We start from the raw sequence: 25,054 nt of genomic DNA on the forward strand, positions 1-25,054 counted from the left end.
GGTCCCTCTCTCTTCCTTGTCCCAACCCCTCCCCCTTACTTGCATTTCACCAGCTCCCAAGTCGGCCCTCTGGCTCTTGGCACCCCCACTATTGCGATGGGCACCCCCTCTCCTTTCGGTGCTGCACAGTGACCTCTTCCAAGCCTTGCTGGGTGAGTAGCCCCAGTTTTCTGAGGGGCAGCAGTGACAAGGGCTGGCCTGTGCTTGCGAGGGCGATTACTGAACTTGGGGGCTGGTTGGGAGCCTGGAGATCAGGGGTCAGTGTCCACCAGTGTTGACTGGAGGAGTTCCTCCTTTACCGGATGGGGATGGAGGTGAGGTGATGGCAGGGGTGGCCAGGGAGGCCTGGGGTGGGAGGGGTAACTCAAGCTCTGTTCCTATGACAGACATCCTGGACTATTATGAGGCTTCCATCTCAGAGAGTCAGGTAAGGGGGTTGGGGGATGGGCTCTGAATTCCTGAGGGTGCAGCAGGGCTGGAGGGGTGAACAAACTACTGCTAATAAGAGCCTGAGAATTGGGGGTCCTCGGGGACGACCTCCTGAGTCAGGGGCGAGGGGAGTGCTCTCTTTCTAGTCCTGTAGCCCATTTGCTCTCCCGCTTCCCCCTCTTCTTTACCTGCCCCAGTTTCAGGCACTTAAAAGTCCAGGATGCAATCACTTTTCAGGTTTCCTCCTGTAAATCCTGAGGGAGCCCTAGGCCCCCAGGGATTCCCTCCTGCCAGCCCCTCCCTCACTCCCTACTCCCTACCATGGCCTCTCTCCAGTATCTCAACCACCCTGGGTGCTCCCAGTCTTTGAGAGGCTGGGTGGGTGCTTCCTCCTCTGAGAAATAAACTCCCTCCTCACTGCCTTTCTGCTGTCCTCGCTGGTGGCTGGCCGGGACTCCATGTTTGCCTCAGGGCCTCTGGGCTCCTGCCTCCATCTCCTTTCCCATTATCCGGGTTCCTGCCAGCGCGGAAGGAGTTAACTCTACCGAAGCACCCCCCCATTCTCGCTCTTCGCTCCCTCCCTCCCTCCCCCTGCTTCCTCTCTCCTCCTCTCTCCCCTTCCCTCCTCGGCTCCACGGCTCCCTCGGCCGCTGCCGCCTCCAACCCCCCCACCCTACTCCCCCGCCACGGCCCCTAGCCCCTGGCCGTTAGGCAAGACCTTCCCCTACCCCGGGGCTCCCCGACATCCAGTTCCCCTCCCCCACCTCAGCTCATGCCCCAGCCCCCGAACCCCGGGGCTGCCAGCCCCCGGTGCCCCCGCCCCTCCTGAGAATCGGGGTGTACTCCCTAAACCCCCTCCCCTCCACTGGGGACCCCTTTTAGGGCCCCCTTCCCCTCCCTCCCACGCTCCCCTCCCCTTCCCTTCTCCAACCCCCTCTTTCCCCTCTCACCCCTCCCCCCATCCTGGCCCCCCCTGCAAAAGTGGGGTGCGGAGGGGGGAGGGGTGAGAACCCACGGAGGGGAGGAACGAAACTCCGATGAAGTCAGAGCCCCTTACCCGCCGCCGCGGCCAGGCCCCCCAACATGGACTGTCTCTGTATAGTGACAACCAAGGTAAGCATGATAGGGGGGCCTGTAAACTGGGGGGAGGGTATGAGTTCGTGGGGAGGGGTTAATCAGGCCTAATCTGCGGCTGGGGGCCCTGGAATGAGAGCATCAGCAGATGGGGGGGTCATAATTTAGTTTGGGGTTCACATCTGAGAAAATGCTGGGTTTGGCCACAGGTGCCCCCTGGAGTGATCCCTTTGTACCTGTAGAGAAATGGAAAATTGGGGGGTATTCTGTGCCTTGGGGATCTGGTGGATTTTGAGATTCACCAATGATGTTGAGGGAGACTTATTTAAGGAGAAGCCTGGCTCACATGGGAGCTCTGTTTGGTGTATGTTAGAAGGTGGACTATGTTGGGGGGGGGGTTCCTCTTCCCTCCTGGGGGACAAGCTGGCTTCCAGTTGCCTTGTCCAATTTCAGGGGCCTCCTGGCTTGAGGGTAGAAGGTTACTGGTTGTGAGTACCTGACTGGTCTGGGGGTGTCAGCTGGCAGGGAAGGAGTGGGCCTTCAGACTATAAAAGAAGCATCTTAGATACATTTGGGGGTGCTCTTAATTCGAGGGGACTGTTAATTTCAGGATAAGTCATATGGAATGGGGATAGTTGGGAGTTGTCAGAGAACTGGAACCTGACAGAGAATCACCTGAGGGATTGGACCAGGTGAGGTTAGGATTCGGGGTACTCCCTGGGGAGGTAGACGGTTGCAGCAGCTAAGGTTGCCAGCTTCTTTGGAGGAGGATGAGAGGCTTGGGGAGAGGGGATTTGAGGAGGGGTACCAGGTGCGTGGTGAAAAATTTGGGGGTGGCCCAGGCAGGTGTCCACCATCCTCACTTCCTCCTACACCGTATCTACCCTGGTTCGGAAAGAGGGAGATGAGCAGATGGAAGGGAATGTTCCTGTTACCCCTGACCCTTGGTATCAAGGTGGGGGAGGACACCTGGATTTAAAATTACTAGGGTGAAAAGGTGTAGGAGGAGGGCCGGGCGGGCAGCAGTGAAGATCTGTACAAGGGTGTCCCTGTGAGCCTGCCAAGTGCAGGAACTCCGGGATGGGGAACACTGGCAAGCTTCTGGTGGGCTGCAGAATACCTGGGTCTTGACTCTAAGACTATGGGACTGGAAAGCTGGAAGCCTGGTGTGTGGAGGGAGGTTTGGGCGGCTGGCAGGCAGCTGGGGGTTGGGGGGTGGGACAGGAAGTGGGGGCCGGGGAGGCGGGGTCTGGGTGAGTCACAGGCTGGGGAGGGGGTTATATTTAGTGGGAACTGCAGATTCTCAGGGCAGGGAGCTGAGGACACACATGTTCCCTGCCACAAACTCACATACATGTATACACATGCATCTACACATGCGTTGTGCATGTGTGAGCATGGTTGGAGGAGACTGAAGGCTGAGAACCTTTAGGTTCAAGCCCCTACCCTCTCTTGAGGGCTCCTTGCTTTTCCTCCATTCTGTGGGCTTTGGGCTTTCTCCCATATTGCTTCTTCTTCCCATCTCCTGTAGTTGCAGTGGATTTTTGTGCCTCAGTTTCTCGGGCCTTTTCTCCTTTAAGGTCTGTCTGAGTCTCAGTTCCTCTTGACTCCTGCCCTTAATCTGCTCCTTAGTCTTAGGCTTTCTGGCTATGGTCCCTTATGTGCAGGTGTACACAGAAAGCCAGTTGGAATGTGTGGGTTCTGCTTCCAACACGTGAACGCACATATGAGAAGGGAGGGTGAGGGCCTTGTCTGCATTGGTAGCTATTCTGGGAGGGTGGGTTTATTCATCTCCCTTCAAGAATCCTGCTTCTTCGATGGAGCCCAGGGTTGAGCATCCCCGAAGGAAAGAGTCTTGCGCAGAGAGGATCATGCATTTTGGGGTTTTACAGAGGCGTGGAGACCCAGGCTTGCCACATTCCTTGGCCGGAAAACTTGTCAGTCTCGGGATGGCGGGGACTCCAAGTCCCATAAGGCTTTGAGGCAGGAGAACCGTCAGTGTTAGAGGGTTGCTGCCCCTGGGGCTGTTGGGAGTTGTGGTTCATCTCTATCCAGGGCAGCGGAGGGTTCGCTTTGGACGAGCCAGCAGGGGGGGCACATGGCACTTGTCCCCCCAGAATGCTGGGTGGGGTAGAGGGTGCTCATGTTTTGCGGTCGTTGAGCTTCCCAGCTACATCTGATTCCTCCATCTTTCATCGCCTATATTTAGATTTCTGCCGCAGTAATTTAAGGAATATTTATTGAATGCCTACTATGTGCCAGGCCCTGTGCCTTGCGCTAACTCTGCCTTATAGCTATCACTTAATCTTACTCTCTGCCTCGCTCTCTGCCGGTGTCTCTGAGCATCTCTCTTTCTCCCACTCCGCCCCCGTCCCTCCCCCTACTCCCCGCGCTGCTGCCGCCGTTGCCATGGTAACCGGCGACGACTGAAGTTGCGTGGCGGACTTGAGGGCCGGGCGAGGGTGGCGGAGGGCGGAGCAGAACAAGTGGGGGAGGGAGGAAAGTGGGAAAAGACCGGGGGTATTTGGCTAGAGTCCCTGAGGTGAAGCGGTTAAACCCTCCGGGTGGTCCTTATTGGGCAAAGCTAAGGTGTCGGGGGCGGGGCAGTGTGGCCTACGGCCTCATTCATTGGTCGACTGGGGCGTGGCGGAGGGGCAGTGTGGGCGAGGCCGGGGGAGCGAATGGGCGGGAAGTGGACGCAGGAGTGGTCTCCTGGAGGCAGGTGGGCGGGGTCTGGCTTACTCTACCAAGGGAGGCGGGCAAACAACCTCAGAAAGGGGTGGGGCCTTAGGACTGGGTAAATGAGGGCGGGGCTGACCCGGCAGGGGCGTGGCGTGGTCCCATGTGCAAAGAGGAGACAGGGTTTGAGGGGCTTGTCCAAGAAACTGCGGGCAGCAGGGGTCTTTGGAAAGGAGAATCCGGGGGTTGGGCGATCTGACGTCTCAGTTTTCCTAAGATGGAGGACTGTTAAGATTTCATCAGAGCACAACCTCCTACCTCAACGCTATGTTCCAGGGAGACGGTTGCTAGGCGACGGCAAAGTCCTTGATCGTTGTGTTGCCAGGCAACGGGGAAACGGAAAATGGAGGGAAAAAGGAAATGAGGGATGGGGGAGGGTCTTAATGGCCATAGCGCCCACTGGTGGAGAACTAGGGCCTGTACATTTTCTTTTCTGTAAGGAATTTCCAGTTCAGCCCCTTCCGCACTGGCTCCCTCTGAGGATTACAAGCATTCTATCCAGATATGAAACTAGGGCCTTGGGGGTCATCGTGGGGGCGTATCTAACAGATTCCAGTCAACGGGAAGAGAGGGGGCATGGATCAGGTTCTAGGGAAATCCGTCCTCTCTACCATTTGTAGGCATTTTAGAAAAGCCAGAGAAGAAGATTTTAGGAGATTGCTCGCTGGGCTTTAAGAGTTGGAAAAGTGGGAGTTCAATGGGAGAATATTTAGAAGAGGTGCTTTCAGGTTCAGTTTGGGACAAAATGGAAGAGATCTGAGGCAGTCATTTTGGGGTGTTACGGGAGATTTGTGGGTCACTGGAAATTGCAGGCCAGATCTTATTTTGGTAAATAATTTTTGAGACGTCGGTGTCGGGGAGATAGATAAATTTGGGAGTAATCGTCCAACAGAGTTGAAATTCAGAATCATGGCCGGGGGGTGGGTAGGAATGTTGAGGTGTAGGGGAGGGCAGCCAGAAAAGGGAATAATGTATACATTTAAAGAGTACAGAAAAGGAATAGAGAAATATCTCTTAATCTAAAAGTCTAGTAATAAACTGAAGAGGTTGCAACTGAATTCAGAAGGTCAGCTTTAAGGTCCCTTAAGTATTCCCTGAAATGGGATCTGGTGGTACTGGGGCATGTTAGAAAAGTCATGAGTATCTCATTAGGTTCAAGAATTTGGAGAGGGGACCCCAAGTGAATTTGAGGACTGGTTATTTGGATGTTTACATTAGAACAACGGTAATAGCTGCACTAATTTCAAGGTCTCTGTTAGCAGACTGGGGGAACAGATGTAATTTTAAAAGGGATGATTTAAAGGGTATATTAATTTAAGGGTACAACAGGATCTGTGGTCTTTCAACTCTTGGAAAACGTTGTCTGGCTATCATGTGGGGCTTTACTGATGGTTAGAATAGGAGACGTCTTGACATCTGTGGGGATGTTGTCCACATTAACAATCATTGGGGAGGTTGGGGGGAGGGGATTGTGGGAGGCAGTTTAGATCCCTTGGGGATCTTTCTGACGTGAGGGAGAAGTGCTGCTTCCTTCCCTGCACCCTGAGAGTCCAGGGAGGTTTTGTAATAGGGGCTTGGTGGTTTTAGGGGTGGGAGATTAGATAGCATAAGGGATCCCAGAGAACCAGAGCGATAAATTGGTAATTTTAGGAATGTCTGTATTTGTGAATGAATAGGAGTATACTGTGCACAGTGAAGTTCACAGAGAAACAGCTGGTACCAGGGAAGTTGATGGCTAAGAGGGTCTCCCCGCACCCCTTTCTCTCCCATCGTGACGCTCTCCCGCACTGCGCAGGCGCCGTCACCCCCCCCCCCCCCACCACTCCGGCCGCAGCCTCCAGTTGCCGCGGCCGCCGCAGCCCCCGCCCCTCTGCCCCTCCCCCCCCCAACCCCGGGACCCTTGCTCTCCCACCCATCCCCTCCCCTCAGTCCCTCTCCCCTTCTCCATGTCGGCTCGGAACAGATTCGCCTCCATGTGTCTCTGCGTGGTACGTGCCGCGGTACGGGCTCCGGCCCCGCTCCCCTCTTTCCGGACCCCCAAATCTCGGGGTGCAAGCTTCAAGTGCTGTCGCTGTTCCTTCTGCTTGGCGGGGTCTCTGGGTGGCAGTGTCTCGCGGACAGGCGCAGTGGGTCGCCCCTCCTATGATCATTCACTTTCACTCACAACCCTCTATTCTGGGGGTGCAAGCCTCCGTTCCAGGTCATTCTTGCAACTGGGGCTGTGAAGAGGGGGCCAAAGGGAAAAGAGCAACAGCGACCCCCCAGGCCTTTGACTTATTCTATGCCTGTGCCTTAATAATATTACTTGTGCCTTACTATATTGGGGGTTCAGACTTGGTCCCAATTGTACTGGAGCTGTCGCTGGTCGCGGCCCTGAGCCCCAGTAGCGTAAAAGAGGGGACCCTCCTTCCTAGCCTGCCTTGCATTAGTAGTCCTTTAGTCTGGGATGAGAGGTGCTGACCTCAACCCCCACCTCCCAGTTTGCAGTTTCCTAATGACTCTCCCACCCCCACCTCTCCAGAGGTTTTTCTTTACTACATTTACTTTAAAAATTTCCAGGGACTGAACATAGGCCCTAACCACTTTCAGCCACATTCTGGGAACTTTGGGATCCTTTCCTTGTTCCCCATCTCCCTGACTTTGTCACCGTATCAGGAGCCTTTTTCTCAGTCCCAGACACCCCACCCCCCACGGGGGTAGGGAAGGGAGAGGCGCCTGCAGCCTCAGTGTGCTACAGATTTTCTTTCATCTCCTCTAGAATAAACAATGACATGTCCCATTCCATGCTTCCATTTTCATTGTGTGCATCCTGAGATTTCTTCATTGGGATTCAGGAATTTTCTCTGTCTGTGAGGTGGGGCGAAGATGGAGGGGCTTTGGGCTCAAACCCTCCCTGCCCTGTCCCAAACTCCACAAACTTGAAGCTTCAACCCTTAGCCCTACCTCAGTTGTCACACAGGGACTTGGGGGCTTTGTGAAGAGAGAAGAGAGCAGTCTCCTTGTCTCCTTCTTCCCTCCTTGGCCCCTCCAGTTTTGGGGCTCTGTCCCTCAGCTCTTGCACTATCCAGGCCAAAGACCACCTTTTCAGAATGTGGCACAACAACCTCTTTCAGTTCATTGAATTCTGTTACCCAAGAGGGCCCAGCTTGGAGGAGGATTATATTAGTTTCTACTTCCCCTAACTTCCCTTCTCCACTTTTTGTGTTCTTGGTATGGAAACCTGGAGGGAGCTAGGAGTTCTTTCTCCAAGTCTGTCTCCAGGGCCAGAAAACAAAGTGTACCTTGATGAACTGCTTTTCTTTCCTTAAGACTTCAAACATAACAAGGTGGGACTTCCCTGGCAGGGTCCAGTGGTTATGACTCCACACTTCCACTGCAGGGGGCATGGATTTGATCCCTGGTCAGGGAACTAAGATCCTGCATGCCCAATGGTGCAGCCTTAAAAAAAAATTTATCTAGGTGCTCCTTGATCTCAGCTGTCTCTGTGTTCTGGATTGGAGAGTCTTAATGGACCATTTTCCTCTTCCTATTCTCTTACTTTATCCTTAACCATGGCCAAAGTGGACTACATCCTCAGCCTTGGTTCCTCATCCTCAGAATTTTCAGAGTCATACTGTGTCAGGCATTGACCTTGATAAGCTTCCTCCAGTTTGATCTTGTAACTGTTGTCCTCCAAATGTTGGGGTCCTCTCAGCTTCTCAGATACTTTTTTTGAGAGGGAAATCTTGCCTTCTCTTTTTACCCATGTGTACTGGGGAGCTTATTCTGTCTTCTCCAGTCTCTGAGAGAGCCCTACACATGGTAACCTCCCCTTGCTCCACAGAACCTGGCCTTGGGGAGGGTTTGCTTCTGTGGTGGGCAGAGGCGCTACCCTTCATTAGTGTTTCCAGCTGCCCTCCTCTCTCTGGTCCCTCCGTTAATCTCATTTACTGGTGTCCGTATTAAGCTAGTAAGGGAGGCCCCTGAGATGGTACGCAGTGAGTTAGGAAGGGGAATCAGGGGTCAGGTTGGGTCTTTCACTCCTAAAGGCCAAAGGGAGACCAGGAATTTACTCTGAGGTTCTACCTACTTCCTCAGTCATGGAACCTGGAAGCTGGCATGCATTCCTGCCCCCTTTCTGAGCCCTACCGTCTCTGTTCCTCCCCCACCCTCCCCCTTCTTCTAGTATATCCGATTAGCTGGCTGGCCTCTGGGCATTTGTAGAGGTGGGGGAGTCCTGGGGCCCCCTTGCCGAAGACTTGGGAACCAGCAAGGCCAGCTGGACCGGTTTAGCTTAGTCCTGCGAGGGGGGCTGATGCCAAGTACCTGCTAGTTGAAGGGCTCGACAGTGGTCCTTGCCCCGGGGTGCAAGGTGATGGGGAGTGATTCCCTCCTGGGGCAGTGGCTGCAGTAGGGAGACTGAGGCAAGGAGGGTGGAGCGGGGTGGGATGGAGTACAGAATGGGAGAAGCAACTCGAAGGAGGGAGGTTACAACATGGGGAATGGGCTTAAGGTGAAGAGGAAGTGGGGGGAAGCTGATGAGGCAAGCAAGGATGCTGGGGATGGAGGTAGAGAAGGGGAGCGGTGCACGTGGCCGAGGGGCTGGAGCTCTGGGAAAGGGCTGAAGAAACGGACTTCAGAGGAGGAGGTGTGCTGCGGAGAAGGCGGGGGTCCTAGGCTGGGAGTAGGAAGAGTTGCGGGGAGGGTGCAGATTTGGAAAGAGAGGAGAGGTGCCAAGGGCCTGGCGGGAGAGGGGGCTGTGGGGAGGGTGGAGAGAGGGGAGCCAATGGGCTGGAGGACAGGGAGGGGGAGGAGCTGGTCAGGCCCCAGGGCCTTCCGCACTGCACTGGCGGGGGAGCACAGGCGCGCCGGGGCGGGCCGCCTGGAGCCCGAGGCGCTGGGCCGGCCCCCGTGACGCCTCCGTCCCCTCCCCAGAAATACCGCTACCAAGATGAAGACACGCCCCCTCTGGAGCACAGCCCGGCCCACCTCCCCAACCAGGTAAACGCCCCCGAGCTGGTGCACGTGGCGGAGAGGAACTTGTCCCACCTCGAGGCCGTCCAAGGGGTCGTGGGCCACGCCCACTTCTCCCCCCTCAAGGTAGGAGACTCAGGCGGCCCCCTCCCCAGTGCAGCCCTCGGAGCCTCGGAGCTACAACTACCCCCAAGGCCCGGTAGGGCGAGAGCCGGAGGTGGGGGGCAGCTGGGGCTGGGGGGCTGGGCTTGGGCTCCTGGGGCCAGGGGAGGGGGCATTGGGGGCGTTGGAAACACCTGGTTCCTAAAGAGGAGAAACAGAGGCCAGGCAAGTGGGAGCGGGTGTAGAGTTTACAGCCCTTGTGTGCGCACACGTGCGTTAAGATGCGAGCGTTCCCCAGGATGCTCCCCGTGCCTGGGCCCTCTTCATTCCTTCACACACCCCCACCTCCGTTTCCATTTTCTGTGTCCAGAGCTCTGTTCAGAACTCCTGCTGCCCTCATTTGCTCTTGGCCCTTCGCTGCCTCCTCCCCCCACTTCCGGCCTCTGGGCCTGGCTCTCCAGCCCTTTCCATCTGTCTGGTCTGAGATTTCTGGTTGCCCGGCCTTTCTGCCTCTGTCCCCTGCCTCGGCCTTTGCACCCCTCCTGTGTCTCCCCTCCTCTCTGCCTTTCCCTCTCTGCTGGCTGATGCTGGATGCTGTCTTTCTCTTCCTCCCACGCACTCTCCTTCTTCCTCTCCCCGATCCCCAGCTCAGGCTCTCTGGCCAGGATGAGTCCTCTGCCTGGGTCAGCCGGCTCCCTTTCTCCATGTTAACCCCCTTCCCTACTCATCACTTCTGTCCTTTCCTCCTATGCCTCCTCTCTCTCCTCCTCTTGGACACTTACCTCCATGCAGATTTCTTTCTGTACTCCCCCCCCCCCATTATTATTCACCACCACCTGTTTCCCTTTCTTTTCTGTGCTCACAGTTATGTTTTCCCTTCTCCAGTCCTGGGGAGGCCCTGTTTTTGAGATCTTCCATTCTCCAGGCCACTTCCCATCTTCTTCCCCCTCAGTCTCCTCTTCTGGGGGTGTATGCTGGGAGGAATGGAGTGTACCAGGCTGGCTGTGAGATTCAGGGGAACACTGGGGTCAGGGGTGAGATTCTAGGATCTTGTGGGATGTCCCGGGAAGGGGGAGGTTGTTGACGTTTCACCAAGAAGATGGAGAGGAGGTTCCTGAGTTCCTGAGCCTGGGAATGAGGAGGCAGAGGCTGGGCAGCAGTAGGTTCTGGAGTGAGAAGGAGGTGGTTGGAGAGGAGTTGGAGAGGGAAATACCATTCTCATGCAGGTAGAAAAGTGGAAAGACAAGAGGAAGGTGAGAGGTCCTAGGTCAGGAGACAGGCAAGGATGAGACATGGAACCAGGGAGGAGGTTGAGCTGATCGAGGGCAAGGAGAGGAGGAGATGGGTGCAGAGGATTCCTGTGGAATGCTGGGGGCTGCAAGGACTAAGGAAAGAAGACGCTTTTTTCCCCTCAAGATGGGGCCATTCAGTCCCTGGGGAAGGGGAAGAGGAGCGAAGGTGGTTGTACAGAGGTAGGGAGACTTGGAATCTGTGCCCAGGAAGCAGAGGGAAGTGGGTGCTGGAGGCCCTGGGTGTGGGAGGGAGGACCCATGACAAGGCCTGAGCTGGGGGACAGGAGAAGCCTCAGTTTTCAGAGGGTTGAGAATGAAGGATTGTGATTTGGGTGTAGAATCTTGAGGGTCAGAGAATGAAGTAAGGGAGAGTGGTGGTGATCTCTCTGAGGAATCATAAGTTAGGATGGAGGATAACAGCAGGAGACTGATGCTGGATGGGCCTGGACAGGAGCACAGGGCGGGGAAGTGGATGGAGAATGGAGGCTGGGGTTGGAAGATATCGGATGGGGTGGAGAGAGGGGTGTTTTATCTACAGCTACACAGATGAGATGAGATGAAGGTAGTTGGGGATAAAAGATGGAGCCTGGGGCAGGAAGGTCTAGGGTAAGGTTGGGGATGGCAATTGAAGACAGGCTGTGGGACAGAGGATGGACATGCAGATGGGATGTAGGCAGTCAGTGGCTATTGGCTGGGCAGTAGCATTTGCTGAGATTTGAAGGGTCAGAGGATGGATTTAATAGATTTATGGGTATGAAATCTATCACGGAGCTTGAAAATATGTAGTACTGACATATCGCAGTAGGAGAGAGGAAAGACCCCTTGGGAAGGAGAGAGCCAGGAGTCTGGGGAATCCTCAATGAGTGCCTCGCGCTTGGTAGGCTCCAAATAAATATTTGTTTAAGGAGGAGACAGGTTGGGGACCCCGGAAGGAGGCTTTTGGCTGCCTTCCCCATTGCTATGGAAACGTGGCTTCGGTTGCCCTGGCAACTGGGGAAGCCCCTAGGACCGGCCTAAAGCGGCCCTGCCCTAGAATCTAGAGACCCTGCTGTGTCGAGGCGACTGACGTCAGGGGCCTGGGCACACCCCACTTTAACCCTTTCCCGGATGAAATAGGGCAGGGGTGGGGGTAAGAGTAATGAGAGGCTAGGACCCGGATGTCTTTCACCACTCCCCTTTCCTGACGTTCTTTCCACTGCGTAGGGTGAGGGGCGTAGGGGAGGGAGGAAGGAAGGTTATTCAGGAGGCGCTGCGCCCTCAAACCTCTTCAGCCTGGACTTCTTTCTGCCGGGCTACCTGGGGGGCGGGGCCCAGAGCAGGAGAGGCGGGGCTAGCGGACCAGATTCTGCCTTTGGGAATCTGGTCGCTCTTAGGCCACGCCCCATCTCCCCCTCCCGTTGTCCTGGCGACAGGGCCTCCAGGAGGTGGGTCTCCTCAGGCCTTGGCTGGGCTTAGATACCGTTGCTTGGCAACAGGATCCCTAAAGGAAGGAGTAGATTGAATGGTGGGTGGGCGAGAAGGAGGGTGGGGCCTGCATCTTGGGGAACCCCGGATTCTGGGGGCTCAGGGTTTAGGGCACATGTGTGTGAAAATGAGGGGCAAGTCTGAGGGAGGGTTATGAAAAGATCTGGGTGTAGGCGGGTAGATAGGGACAGGGATGGGGTAGGACCTAGTGGACAGGAGCCTTGTGGTATGTGTGTGTAGTACATAAGGCATGTAGCATTCTGTGGTGTTACATCCGGTGAGAAGCTCCCCCCACCAGCCGGCCCCCCCTCTCCCGGCTCTTTACCATCTGCTGCTCCCCAATCTGGCTGTCTCTCTCTTCCTGCTTCTCAGACACCTCCACATGCAGGGGGCCTGGGCTGGGCAGAGTTGGGGCCAGCACGTGTACCTGTGTGTTTGTAACGTGGATCAAGGCTAGGTCCTTCAGGGAGTCAAAGGGAACAGAGCAGGCCAGGTTAAGAGGCTGAGAGGGTAGCCATGGTGGGGGGATCTCTTGGTTACGGGCTCCCTCGAGCCAAGGCTCAGGCAGCTTTTCATCTCCTTTTTTCCCTCGCAGGCCAATTCTCCCCCTGTGATTGTCAACACAGATACCCTAGAAGCCCCGGGATATGTGAGTTGTTTAGATTGTGGGGCTTTTACAGAAGGGAGGAGGGAAGGTCAGGTCCCAGCAGCAGGGTAGGGACAGGTGCTCAGGCAGGAAGTCTGTCTCACGTCTCTTGTGTTTCTGGCCCGTGCTGGAGTTGCAGGTGAACGGGACAGAGGGGGAAATGGAATACGAGGAGATCACATTGGAAAGGGTGAGCAGGCTCATGCAGCCCAGGTCCTCCCGCCTCGCCCCCTGTCTGTGCTTCTCTCTGTGCCCGTGTTTTCTCAGTGGCCAGCCTCTTAACCCTGTCCCTTCCTGCTCCGGTCACAGCTCCCCGACCATCTCCCCTCCCCTCTTGCCCCGTCTAGAGTAGGCGGAGAGGGGAGCTGACCCTCTTCCCCTCCTTCTGCCCAGGGTAACTCAGGTCTGGGCTTCAGCATCGCAGGTGGCACTGATAACCCCCACATCGGTGATGACCCTTCCATCTTCATCACCAAGATCATTCCCGGTGGGGCTGCAGCCCAGGACGGCCGTCTCAGGTGGGGAGAGGAGACGGGTTAGGATGCTGGCTCCCTTGAAAGGGAGGACCAGGGCGGCAGGAAGCTCCTGGCTCAGGCCCACCTTGCTGCCCTCAGGGTCAACGATAGCATCTTGTTTGTCAATGAAGTGGACGTGCGGGAGGTGACCCACTCAGCGGCGGTGGAGGCCCTCAAAGAGGCAGGCTCTATTGTCCGCCTCTACGTCATGCGCCGGAAGCCCCCGGCTGAGAAGCTTATGGAGATCAAGCTCATCAAGGGGCCTAAAGGTAGCGACCCAGTTAGGTTGCCACCCTCCTCCCGCTGTCCTCTGCCCCAGGGGACCTAGGGACCCACCTCTGCCCTCCCCTCTGCCCAGGTCTTGGCTTCAGCATCGCCGGAGGTGTCGGGAACCAACATATCCCCGGAGATAACAGCATCTATGTGACCAAGATTATTGAAGGGGGTGCTGCCCACAAGGACAGGAGGTTACAGATCGGAGACAAGATCCTAGCGGTGAGTGGGGACCCCCATCACTCTTCTAGCCCACACCTGGGCCCTGCCTGCTGGCCTGGTGCCTGCCCAGGCTTCCTGATGGGCTCGCCCTCGGCATGTCTGTCTTGAGATTGCTTCTGGTTCCGTCTGAGCTCTGCTTCCCTTGGCCCCAGGTCAACAGCGTGGGGCTGGAGGACGTCATGCATGAGGATGCTGTGGCAGCCCTGAAGAACACGTACGATGTGGTCTACCTAAAGGTGGCCAAGCCCAGCAATGCCTACCTGAGTGACAGCTACGCTCCCCCAGACATCACGACCTGTGAGAGCCCTCCAAACCCTGGAGCTCCCCATGCCCCCCCCACCAGTCACCCTATGACGTCCCCATTGACCCTGACTCTTCAGATCCTTCCCCTGAGCTGGCCACAACCTCTGTCACTTCCTTTGGTTGGAGAATAGATGGAAGATTGGTCACCATGAAAGAACTAGAAAAGATTGTCAGTAGTCCCTCCCCCAGAAGGCACTAGATGGTTTTATGGCTAATTTTATCAAATCCTCATGGAATAGGTAATTCTTATGCTTTTTCTGAGCATAGGGGAAGATAAAATGTTTCACATTTCATTTTATAAGGGCATTTGAAAAATGGTCACAAGGAAAATGTAAGAAAGTAGGGAGTTCCCTGGTGACCTAGTGGTTAGGATTCTGGGCTTTCATTGCTGTGGCCTGGATTCAGTCCCTGGTCAGGGAACTAAGATCCTGCAACCCCATGGTTCAGCCAAAAAAAAAGAGGAAAGTATAGGTTAATTTTGCTTCTGAACAGAGATGTAAAAGTTTCTAATAACATAGTTGCAAAACAAACACAGTGGTATATTAAGGGAGTAACATTGTCACAAAGTTGGGTTTATTTCAGGGAATTAGAGGTGTTTCCATATTATGAAACCTCTAGGTATGAGTCATTGTTTTTAAAAAGTTAAGGGAGGGACGACTTCTTTGGCAGTCCAGCAGTTAAGACTCCATGCTTCCACTGCAGGAGGCACAGAGTTGGATCCCTGATCACTGGTCATTGGGGAGTTAAGATCCCACCTGCCATTTGGTGTGCCAAAAAAAAGGTAGAAAGAACAGTATGTTCATTTTAGACAGATGTGGGGAAAGCATTTGATTAAATTCAACATCCTATTCTGAGAGAAAACTTAGTATACTAGGAACAGAGGAGTTTTCCTTAACATGATCGAAAAGTGTTACCAGAAGTCAACAGTGAACACATTGTAATGATAAAATCCTATCTGTGTGTCCATTAAGTTAGGAACTAGGCAAGGAAACCTCTTCCTGCTCCTGTTAGTCCACATGGCTTTAGAGTCGGGTTTCTCAGTGTTGGGACTGTTGACATTTTTGTCCTTGACAATTCTTTGTTGTGGGGGGTGTTGTTCTGTGCATGGTAGTATGTTTAACAGCAGCCCTGGCCTCTATCAGATGACAGTGATACCCTTCCCCTCCAGTCAGAACAACCAAAAATGTCTAGACTTTGCCAAATGTCCCCTGGGGGCAAGGGGGTTGCAAAATTACCCTGCTTGCGAATCACTGCTGTAAAGATTTCAGGCAGTGTAGCAAGAGAAAAAAGAATAAATAAATGTTACATTTCAATGGGGAGAAATAGACTTATCTTTATTTGTAAATTATATTTTTGTCCATCTAGATTAAAATCTAAGTGAATTAAATGAAAACCTTAAAAATAATAGGTAGGGTTAAGAATGTGGCCGTATGTAAGATTAAAAAGCAAGAACTCATAACTTCCCGGCAATAAGAAAATATAATGGGTAAAAAGATCCTTTTTGCCATAGGGAAGATGCTCTATAAAATTCTTGGAGGACTTCCCTGGTGGCCCAGTGGTTAAGACTTCACCTTCCAATACAGAGGGTATGAGTTCCCTGGTCGGGGATCTATGATTTCATATGCTTCTCAGCCAAAAAACCAAAACATAAAGCAGAAGCAATATTATAGCAAATTCAATAAAGACTTTAAAAATGTTTTAACATTAAAAACATCTCTAAAAAAATTCTTAGAAAAATAAGCTTGACCAGAGGGCAGATTTATACAGTAAATGACCTGTGTCAGATTTTATCAGGTAAATGATGAAACTTTACCAAAGGGCGTAAAAGAACACTAAAGAACTGGAAAGTCACAGCATGTTTCCTGATGCAAAAAACATAATATGCTAAAGATCTCAACCCTCTCCAAATTTTTCTCTAATTTTATGCAATCCTCATCAGAATGTTAATGTTCATCCCCCCACCCCCAACTGGAAAATTACATTTGGGAGAAGAGCTAAGAAATTTTTGGAAAAGAATAATGAGATATGACTACTTCATCCAAATCTGAAATCATACTGTAAGACCATATTAAAATCACACGGTCTTGTTTCTAGACACCATAACCTATCAGAGGGAACCTTTACTCCTTGGAGAAAGGGCCAGATCTAAGACTTGAGCAAGGAATGTGTAAGATGAACTTGTAACATCTTTCATATTAGCAAAACTCTTTGCGACCCCATGGACTGTCACCCATCAGGCTCCTCTGTCCGTGGAATTCTCCAGGCTAGAATACTGGAGTGGGTTGCCATGCCCTACTCCAGGGGATCTTCCTGACCCAGGGATCGGACCCAGGTCCTCCTGTATTGCAGGTGGATTCTTTACCATCTGAGCCACCAAGTTTTCACTTGAGAACTTTCCCATTTTCTAGCAAAATCATTAAAAGAACAAGTTACCATTTAAACCTTTAGAAAAAGAAGAAAGCAAGGAAGATATTCATGGATTGTGTCAAAGAGACAGGAGCCAAATTGAAACTGGTTGTTCAACCAAAACTCAGTAAATATTTTAAAATCTACAGGATTATAAGGATACTTCAAAACAACTAGGTACCTTTGGAAGATGCTAGGGAACTTGTACATTCTGAATACTGGCAAGCAAAGGGAAAGAGTCAAGCATTTATTCTCTTTTCCTATGCATATTGCACTGTAGAGTGACTGGTGATTGACCTGGGAACATTCTTTTTTACAGACAAATTATCACTAATAAATGTTCTTCCCTGAAAAAAAAAAAAAAAAGAAATATACATGGGCACTATTTGCCATCCTCAGTGAACTGCCAAGTCCAGGCAGTGATGGTCAGTGGCTGCTAAAACTCTTAGGTGGGAGGCTAATGGTGAGCTTTATAATGGATGGGTCAGGCTGACAAGACCCCAACCTACAGATTTGTATCTCAAAAGATGCAAGCTGACATCGCGTCCTGTCATGATGCAGAAAGTACGCAGCAGCATCTAGGAAATACTTCTGTCAAAAATTGAACTTGAGTCTCTATACAGGTGACCACTTGACAGGAGATGCAGGGCAGGGGTGTAAGTAGTGATCTACTTGTTAGGGTTTCCCACTGTTTCCTAAAAGAAGGTGGGGAAATCTGCTGGACAAATGACCAAGTTTTCTCACCAAACGAATGACCAGGAAGTGGGGGAAACAAAGGGAAAGGAATTTTATAGATGATATGAGAGATGGTTCAACTGAACGAAAATCCCCAAAGCCTGGTATTAATATTCCCCTTGGCTCCATACCCTTGGCATACTTAGGTCGTGTACCCTTCAGATCCACTCGCTCCTAGGAGAACCCACCCTTACCATGACCTTTGAATTCCTGCCCCCTGATATTGCTGTGACCAGATGTCCCCTGTACACCCCAGCCTCATTTCTCTGGCACAGTGACATCCCTTTCTCCTGAGCCTGGTTCTGCTGCTTTCCTCGGGAGGAGGTGGAGTGGTGGGCGCTGTCTCCCTCCGTGCATTTTCCATTGCATCCGTCCTTCCCCCATGTCTTCCCTCAGCTTATTCCCAGCACCTGGACAATGAGATCAGTCACAGCAGCTACCTGGGCACTGACTACCCCACCGCCATGACCCCCACCTCCCCTCGGCGCTACTCCCCCGTGGCCAAGGACCTGCTCGGGGAGGAAGACGTCCCCCGAGAACCGAGGCGGATTGTGATCCACCGGGGCTCCACAGGCCTGGGCTTCAACATTGTGGGTGGCGAGGACGGTGAAGGCATCTTCATCTCCTTCATCCTGGCTGGTGGCCCTGCAGACCTCAGTGGGGAGCTGCGGAAGGGGGACCAGATCCTCTCGGTAAGGGAAGGCCAGCCCCTGCCCAGCCCGTCCCCTCCCCTCTAGCCGGGGCGCATGTAGGCTGGAGCCCGGCCCCCATCTCCAGTAACTCAAGCTCTCCCCGCTCTCTCTAGGTCAATGGCGTTGACCTCCGCAATGCCAGCCATGAGCAGGCTGCCATTGCCCTGAAGAATGCGGGTCAGACAGTCACGATCATCGCTCAGTATAAACCCGAAGGTACTGGCCCTGAGACATGGGTTCAATCCCTGGGTCAGGAAGATTCCCCTGGAGAAGGAAATGACTACCCACTCCAGGATTCTTGCCTGGGAAATCCCATGGACAGAGGAGCCTGGCAGGCTACAGTCCATGAGTTTGCAAAGAGTTAGACACGGCTGAGTAAACGGGAATAACCAAACCTGAAGCTCCCCCTCTCAGATGGTGCTCAGAACTCTGTCTCCTGGCTTCTGCAGAGTTTGGGGGAAGGGGAGGGGAGAGGCTGACAGTAGGGAGGGGCCAGAGCTCAGGAACCTTCTTGTCCTTCCTTAGAGTACAGCCGGTTCGAGGCCAAGATCCACGACCTTCGGGAACAGCTCATGAACAGCAGCCTGGGTTCAGGGACTGCCTCCTTGCGGAGCAACCCCAAAAGGGGTTTCTATATCAGGTTGGATGCTTCCTGGCTGGGCCTCTCTTTATTCCATGGCCCCTTGTCCCCCAGCCAGCTCTCGCTCCTCAATCTTGCCTGGCACCTGTCCCGCCTCCCACACCAGGGCTGGAAACGCACAGGTTAGCATTGAGAAACACTCCATAGCGACTAGAAAACAGCCTCAGCCTCAGTGATCCCTACTGCTTCGAGCCCCTAGTCACCCTGGCATCTTCCTTGGGACCCCCAGCTGCCGCAAGGCCTGGTAACTCAAAGGTTAATGCCTGGCAGAGTAAGGGACCTCTCAACTTTTGGAATATTGCCCAACCCCGTGGGATAACACATTCCAGGGGAAGTGGACCACCGCTGTCTCCAAGCTGACCCTGTCTCCCAGGTGGCATCTTGCTACCTTCTTAGGGCTCCTCCCACTGGCTCCTCTTTCTTGTCTGCCCCAGGCATAGGCGCTTTGTCCGAGCCTCTTCCCTTCCCTCCCTCTGGGCTCCCGGTCCGCTCACATAGCTTCCCCTGCTGCTTGCTTTGCCCGTGTCTCTCAGAGTAGTCAGCCCAGGCCTGACCTCTTCCCATGGTCCAGACCTGCAGCTCCAGCCATCTGCTTTCTGGACACATCCCTGGGGTTGTCCCACAGGTGTTCACACTCAGCATGTCCCAAACCTAGCTCACCTCTTCTCCCGTGTGCTCATGCTCTCTGTCCTGCCCAATTGGTGTCTCTCTTCCTGAATGGCACCGCTGTCTGCCGAGACGGCTGGCTCAAACTGGAGCCTCGCTCAGCCCTTCTATCCTTGCTGGGTCCAGTTGGCTCCCAGGGCTGGTCAGTTCTAACTCCCAGATGATGCTGATGATCCTGGAGTCCCTTCCCATCTTTCTAGCCCTGGTGCTTTGCTCGGCATCTCTGGTGTTTCTGCAGTCATTCCCTCCCTTGTCCTCACCCTGGAGTTGTCACTTACAGGTTGTCACTTAAGGCTACCCTACTGCTGAGGGTAGCTGGACTTGGGTCCATGTTACCCTCTGACTGTGACGTGCCTGCATATGGCAGCTGCTTTCTTAGGAGGGCGCTGTTCTCAATCTTACTCTCGAAATCGCCCCCGATCCGTAGGCTGTCTGATCCCTGACACAGTGAGGATGGAGTGGCTGTTCATAGTTGTAGAGCTTTAGGTTCCCACACAGTTCTGGGGTTCCTCAGAATCCACAGCATCTCTGGGAGAGCCACCAGCGGCCATGCGGGTCTGTAGACCCCTAGGCAGAACCTCTGGGCTGGGTCTCGGGGGCCTTGGCCCTCACCAGACTGACTGGGGGCTGCCTGCCCTTCAGGGCCCTGTTTGACTATGACAAGACCAAGGACTGCGGCTTCCTGAGCCAGGCCTTGAGCTTCCGCTTCGGGGACGTGCTTCATGTCATTGACGCCAGCGATGAGGAGTGGTGGCAGGCGCGGCGGGTCCACTCCGACAGCGAGACCGATGACATCGGCTTTATCCCCAGCAAGCGGCGGTGAGCCTGCCTGCCCCTGAAGCTCCCAAGGGCCACAGGGTGGGCAGCCAGCAGGGAGGGCATGGGTCCACCCCCAGCTTCTTGGGGATCTGTCTGCTGACCCTTCCCAGGCACCAGGACTCACAGGAGCCCTTGGGACAAACACCTCATTTAGGAGCGTGGGGCCCAGGGGCTGCTGGGAGACGGAGTTCTCAGCTGCCCTGGGGGTGGGGGCAAGAGGGCTCCTCACTGGGCATTTCTCTACCCCCATCCCTCCATGTATCCCTCAGGGTTGAGCGACGGGAGTGGTCACGGTTAAAGGCCAAGGTAAGTGGAGAAGGCCGGGAGCTCTGGTGGAAGAGCGGAGGTGGGGGGCAGGGGTGTGGCGCTCGTGGGTCTGGACTCCTGACCAACCACATGGCCTGCTCTGTCTCCCTAGGATTGGGGCTCCAGCTCTGGATCACAGGGTAGGTTGGGTCAGTTTGGGAAGACCTGCGGGGAGAGGGGCCCTGGGCTTCTCTTGAGTCCTCAGGAAGGCAGGTGGGGGCCCTGCATCCCCTGCCTCCAAGGCCCTTGCAGATGTCCTGCCTCCTGTTAGGTCGAGAAGACTCGGTTCTGAGCTACGAGACGGTGACACAGATGGAAGGTGAGCCCTGGCAGCGCGCCCTGGCCAAGACCCCCTGTCCCGGCTCTGCCCCTCCCTTCCCCCCACCGCCTGACCCCCGATCTCTGCCCCCGCCTGACCCCCACGCTCTCCTCAGTGCACTATGCTCGCCCCATCATTATCCTCGGGCCCACCAAGGACCGCGCCAACGATGATCTCCTCTCCGAGTTCCCCGACAAGTTCGGATCCTGTGTTCCCCGTGAGTGCAGGGCCTTGGGGGGCAGTGGGGGTGGGGGGTGGGGCCCAAGGGTCACAGGCAGAGCCACTTCTGAACACAGGGGTTCTCAGACAAGGGTGCTGCTCAGCCACACTCACGTCCACTGGGACCATACCAGGCCGGGGACTTGGATGACCCAGAGATGCTGGGGGAGCAGCTCCACCCGTCTCCCCTGGCCTGGGTCTCCCCAGCAGCCCCCTTCCCCGGAGGACCAGCTGGGCTCTCTGGGGGGTCACCGTAGGCAGGGTTGAAGCTGGAGGGATGGTGGTTAGATCTTTGGGGGGCGGGGTGACTTCCTGGCAGATACGACGAGGCCCAAGCGGGAGTACGAGATAGATGGCCGGGATTACCACTTTGTGTCGTCCCGGGAGAAAATGGAGAAGGACATTCAGGCCCACAAGTTTATCGAGGCCGGCCAGTACAACAGCCACCTGTATGGAACCAGCGTCCAGTCCGTGCGAGAGGTGGCAGAGCAGGTAGGAGCCGCGGCCCGTCCTCCTCCTCCTTCCCCCCATGGCCTTCCTCAGCTCTCTAACTCTCTTTCTCTCTCTGTCTCTTTCCCTGCTGGGTCTCCACTCCGCTCCTCCACCTCCTTCTCCTCTTGGGCAACTCTATCTGCCTGCCTGCTCTCCGGTGCCCTGCTCCCCACCCCCCGCCTCCCTCCCTCCCTTGGTCCCTGACCCCAAACTTCATGCTGCCATCTGTCCCCTCTCCCCCTCTCCTTGCCCCATTTCACCTCTCTTCCTGTGGCCTTGCCCTTGGTGGCTTGGCCCCCCACAACTCGGTCCCTCCCTTCTGCTGGCTCCCCTTTGGCCCTCTCCCCCCTCCCCTTGCCTTTCCTGGGGTCTCCACTTGCCTCTCCCACTCCTCTGCCATCACCTTCTCCCCGCTGCCCCCACCCTGCCCTCTTCCCTCCATGGCTCCTTTCTCCATCTGCCTCTCCTCCTCCCATCTGTCTCTCCTTGTTCCTTCCATCTGTCTGTCCTCTGACCGTCCTCCCCTCCCTCCTCCCTCTATCCTACTTCCTTTCTCCTTCGTTTTCTCGCCCCACCTGCCTGACTCCGCCCCCTTGGCCTTGCTCTGCGCTGTCTTTTGGGTCCCCTCCCTGCCTGTCCTCTCTGTTCCCTCCATCCCCTCCCTCCTGTGCTGGCCCCTCCCTTGCTCTCCGTCTGTCCCTCTCCTTTTTTCACTCTGTCTGTCTATACCCTTTCTGCCTCCACTCTCTTTGCCCATTCGTCTTTTGACATCCATCTCACTTCCCTTTTGGCCAATCTTGTGTCCTCCACTTTCCCACGTCCTGTGTGTGGGTCCTGTCCTGCCACCTCTGTCTGTCCTTTCCCACCACCTGCTGGTCCCCCTCCACCCACCCTGCCTGCCCCCAGGGGAAGCACTGCATCCTTGATGTCTCGGCCAATGCCGTGAGGCGGCTGCAGGCGGCCCACCTGCACCCTATCGCCATCTTCATCCGCCCCCGCTCCCTGGAGAATGTTCTGTGAGTATGGTCTCAGGGGGTTTCCCCTCGGCTCTCCCATACCAAGCCCCGGGCCTCAGTTGGCCTCTGTGTTGAGCTCTTCCCTCAGAACCCTGGACAGCAGCTCCAGCAGCCCCTGAGGGGAATTGGAGCTAGAACCCAGAGGGCGCAGGGAAGCCCAGGCCTCTTCCCTCCTCTTCTGCCCTGGGCTAGGCGGGACTACAACTCCCAGCAACCCCTGGGGCATACACCTGCTGGGCATCGGGGCTGTTGGGAGTTAGAGTCTGAATCCCTTCACTGGGCTGCCGGCTGGAAGGATGAGGCTCTGGAGAGGTCCCTGAAGTGGCCACACCTGGCTGGGGTGGGTTGTGGGGAGGGGGCCCATCTGTGGCCCCAGAGGATATTGGGAATTGTATTTTTTGCTTCATGCTCTAGATAAGAAAATACTGGGGACATCCTTGGTGGTCAAGTGACTAAGGCTCTGTACTTCCAATGCAGGGGACCCAGGTTCATTCCCTGGTCAGGAAACTAGATCCCACATGCCCCGTCTAAGACCTGGTGCAGTCAAATAAATATTAAAAAAAGAAAAAAAGGAAAGAATGGTTGCAACTTAACATCCCTGGACAGAGGAGATAAAGGCAGGGCAGGACCCACCCTCAGGTCTGTGTTTCTCTCACTCTCCACAGAGAGATTAATAAGCGGATCACAGAGGAGCAAGCCCGCAAAGCCTTCGACAGAGCCACCAAGCTGGAACAGGAATTCACGGAGTGCTTCTCAGGTGAGGCTGAGGCTAGCCCGTGGCCAGCACAGGAGGTGCCTCTGGCTCAGATTCAAAAGAGGGGCCCCCACAGGGTGGGTGGTTTAGAAGGAGGTATCCCCTTTGGGTGGGTGCATCCCATGGCTCATGGACTGGAGAATTAGGAGAAGGTGCCCTTTGCCCTGGGCGTGACTCCCTGCCCCGCCCCCTCCTCGCCCCTAGCCATCGTGGAGGGCGACAGCTTTGAGGAGATCTACCACAAGGTGAAGCGAGTCATCGAGGACCTCTCAGGCCCCTACATCTGGGTCCCTGCCCGAGAGAGACTCTGATTCCTGCCCTGGCTTGGCCTGGACTCGCCCTGCCTCCACCGCCCAGGCCCTTGGTCTGGACTGAATTGCCCAAGCCCTTCCAACCCCCAGCCTCCCTCCCACCCCTTCTTATTTATTTCCTTTCTAACTGGATCCAGCCCATTGGAGGGGGGACACTCCTCTGCATGTATCCCTGCACCCCAGAACTGGGCTGCGGAACCCCAGGAACCTGGGGTCTGGGAGGAGCCCCGGGCTCCTGATCCCAAGCCCTGGCTCCTTAGGACCCCTTGCCTCTGCCCACCCCCAACGCACACACACACCCACTGGGGGGCCACCTGCTCTCCCCCATCTCCTCCCACACACTTTCCAGAAGTCAGGGCCCCCCTCCAGGAGCACCCCATTGCAGGGCTGCAGGCCTCCGCGCTCCCCCCGAGGCAGGGTCTGGGGTCACTCCTACCCCCATCATAACTCCCCAGGTCCCTTGATTTCTCATTTTATTTTTCCATTTTTTTCTTCTCAAAGGTGGTTTTGGGGGGATTAGTGGGGGGATTCCACCAAGGGCCCCCTGCCTTCCACATGCCCCCCACCTTTTTTCTTTGCCGGTTTGCATGAGTGGAAGGTCTAACTGTGGCTTTTTTTTTTTTCCTGGGATCTTTTTCTTTTTTTTTTCTTTTTTCTTTTGGGAATGGGGAGGGATGGGTCTAGGGAGTGGGAATGTGGGGGGGGAGGGTAGGGGGGGCAGGGTTGGGGGTTGGGTGTCTGGGAGCCAGGGGAAGACTGGAAATGCTGCCGCCTTCTGCAATTTATTTATTTTTTCTTTCGAGAGAGTGAAAGGAAGAGACGGATACTTGAAACCCGGTGTGTGGCCTGGTTATTTGGGACCTGGGTGAGGAGGGAGACCGGGTGGGAGTATAGGGATGGGTCAGGTAAAGTCAGATCCTTCTCCTCCCACACTCCTCACCTCCCCCCACCTCCCCCCAGACAGAACAGAGTGGCCTGAAGGGGGCCTTGGAGGCATCTGCAGATCAAGGCTCCAGCAAAGAATGGGCCTGGGGTGGGGGCGGGTCTGGAGTTCCATCCTAGGTCCCTGACAGAGCCAGGAAGAGGACCTGCAAACGTAGCCCAGCCCTGACCCCTTTTCTGAGCCGTCTCAGCCCTGTCGGGCAGCATAGAGTCTGCTGTCAGTCTCTAAAGAAAAACAGAGAAGACGGTTCATTCATGTTCATGGAGCTGTGGACAGAGCTGGTCTCTGGCAATGACCTTCACAGAAGTGTGCCCATAAGAAATGCTGCATAATTATTCATTGGATTTCTTTTTTCTTTTTTTCATTTGATTTCTCTATGTCTGCCCCCTCTCTGTAGGAGATATTATTTATTTTTTTTAAGTATTCCCCATCCCGATTGTAGGAGATATTTGAAGCAATTTTGCAGATAATAGGGTGGGGAAATAGAATGCGATACCAAAGATAAAAATAGAAACAGATGTGTTAGCTGTGAGGATGAATATGATTTCTGAACTTCCTGGTACACAAGGCAAAAAGGGAAATGGTCCATTACATATATGTATATGTATATATATGTATGTATGTGGGCTTCCCTCTTGGTGCAGACGGTAAAGACTGCCTGTAATGCAGGAGACCCTGGTTTGATCCCTGGGTCAGGGAAGATCCTCTGGAGAAGGTAATGGCA

At 54.7% G+C, this 25,054-nt stretch overlaps 1 protein-coding gene across 6 annotated transcripts; it reads left to right on the plus strand.

The window, feature by feature from the left end:
- Positions 1–52: 52 nt before the first annotated feature.
- DLG4 (discs large MAGUK scaffold protein 4) lies at positions 53–24,220 on the plus strand. Of its 6 annotated transcripts, XM_043476091.1 has the most exons (21): positions 53–152; positions 387–427; positions 9,157–9,222; positions 12,649–12,702; positions 12,839–12,889; positions 13,093–13,217; positions 13,314–13,483; positions 13,573–13,709; positions 13,862–14,006; positions 17,550–17,845; positions 17,959–18,061; positions 18,371–18,485; positions 19,794–19,970; positions 20,240–20,276; positions 20,389–20,416; positions 20,548–20,595; positions 20,711–20,812; positions 21,134–21,306; positions 22,213–22,322; positions 22,988–23,079; positions 23,281–24,220. In XM_043476091.1, exons 5-21 carry the CDS (start codon positions 12,860–12,862, stop codon positions 23,385–23,387), a joined length of 1,995 nt encoding a protein of 664 aa, XP_043332026.1. In that variant the 5' UTR covers positions 53–152; positions 387–427; positions 9,157–9,222; positions 12,649–12,702; positions 12,839–12,859; the 3' UTR covers positions 23,388–24,220. The 6 variants fall into 6 exon arrangements, 5 of the variants coding, with proteins under 5 accessions (XP_043332026.1, XP_043332018.1, XP_043331994.1 ...); XM_043476083.1 differs by lacking the exons at positions 53–152; positions 387–427 and adding an exon at positions 1,033–1,542; XM_043476059.1 differs by lacking the exons at positions 53–152; positions 387–427 and adding an exon at positions 1,080–1,542 and having other exon boundaries at positions 9,157–9,321; positions 12,830–12,889.
- The last annotated feature ends 834 nt before the right edge of the window (positions 24,221–25,054 follow it).

The sequence above is a fragment of the Cervus canadensis genome, chromosome 1, assembly GCF_019320065.1.
Source record: "Cervus canadensis isolate Bull #8, Minnesota chromosome 1, ASM1932006v1, whole genome shotgun sequence".
Taxonomy (NCBI): domain Eukaryota; kingdom Metazoa; phylum Chordata; class Mammalia; order Artiodactyla; family Cervidae; genus Cervus; species Cervus canadensis.

Excerpts from the sequence above, each read along its gene's own strand:
- DLG4 (XM_043476059.1), top strand. The coding sequence starts at position 1,513 with ATGGACTGTCTCTGTATAGTGACAACCAAG. Across the intron at positions 14,007-17,549 it reads TCCCCCAGACATCACGACCT|CTTATTCCCAGCACCTGGAC; the intron begins GTGAGAGCCCTC and ends GTCTTCCCTCAG. Across the intron at positions 20,277-20,388 it reads GGTCACGGTTAAAGGCCAAG|GATTGGGGCTCCAGCTCTGG; the intron begins GTAAGTGGAGAA and ends CTGTCTCCCTAG.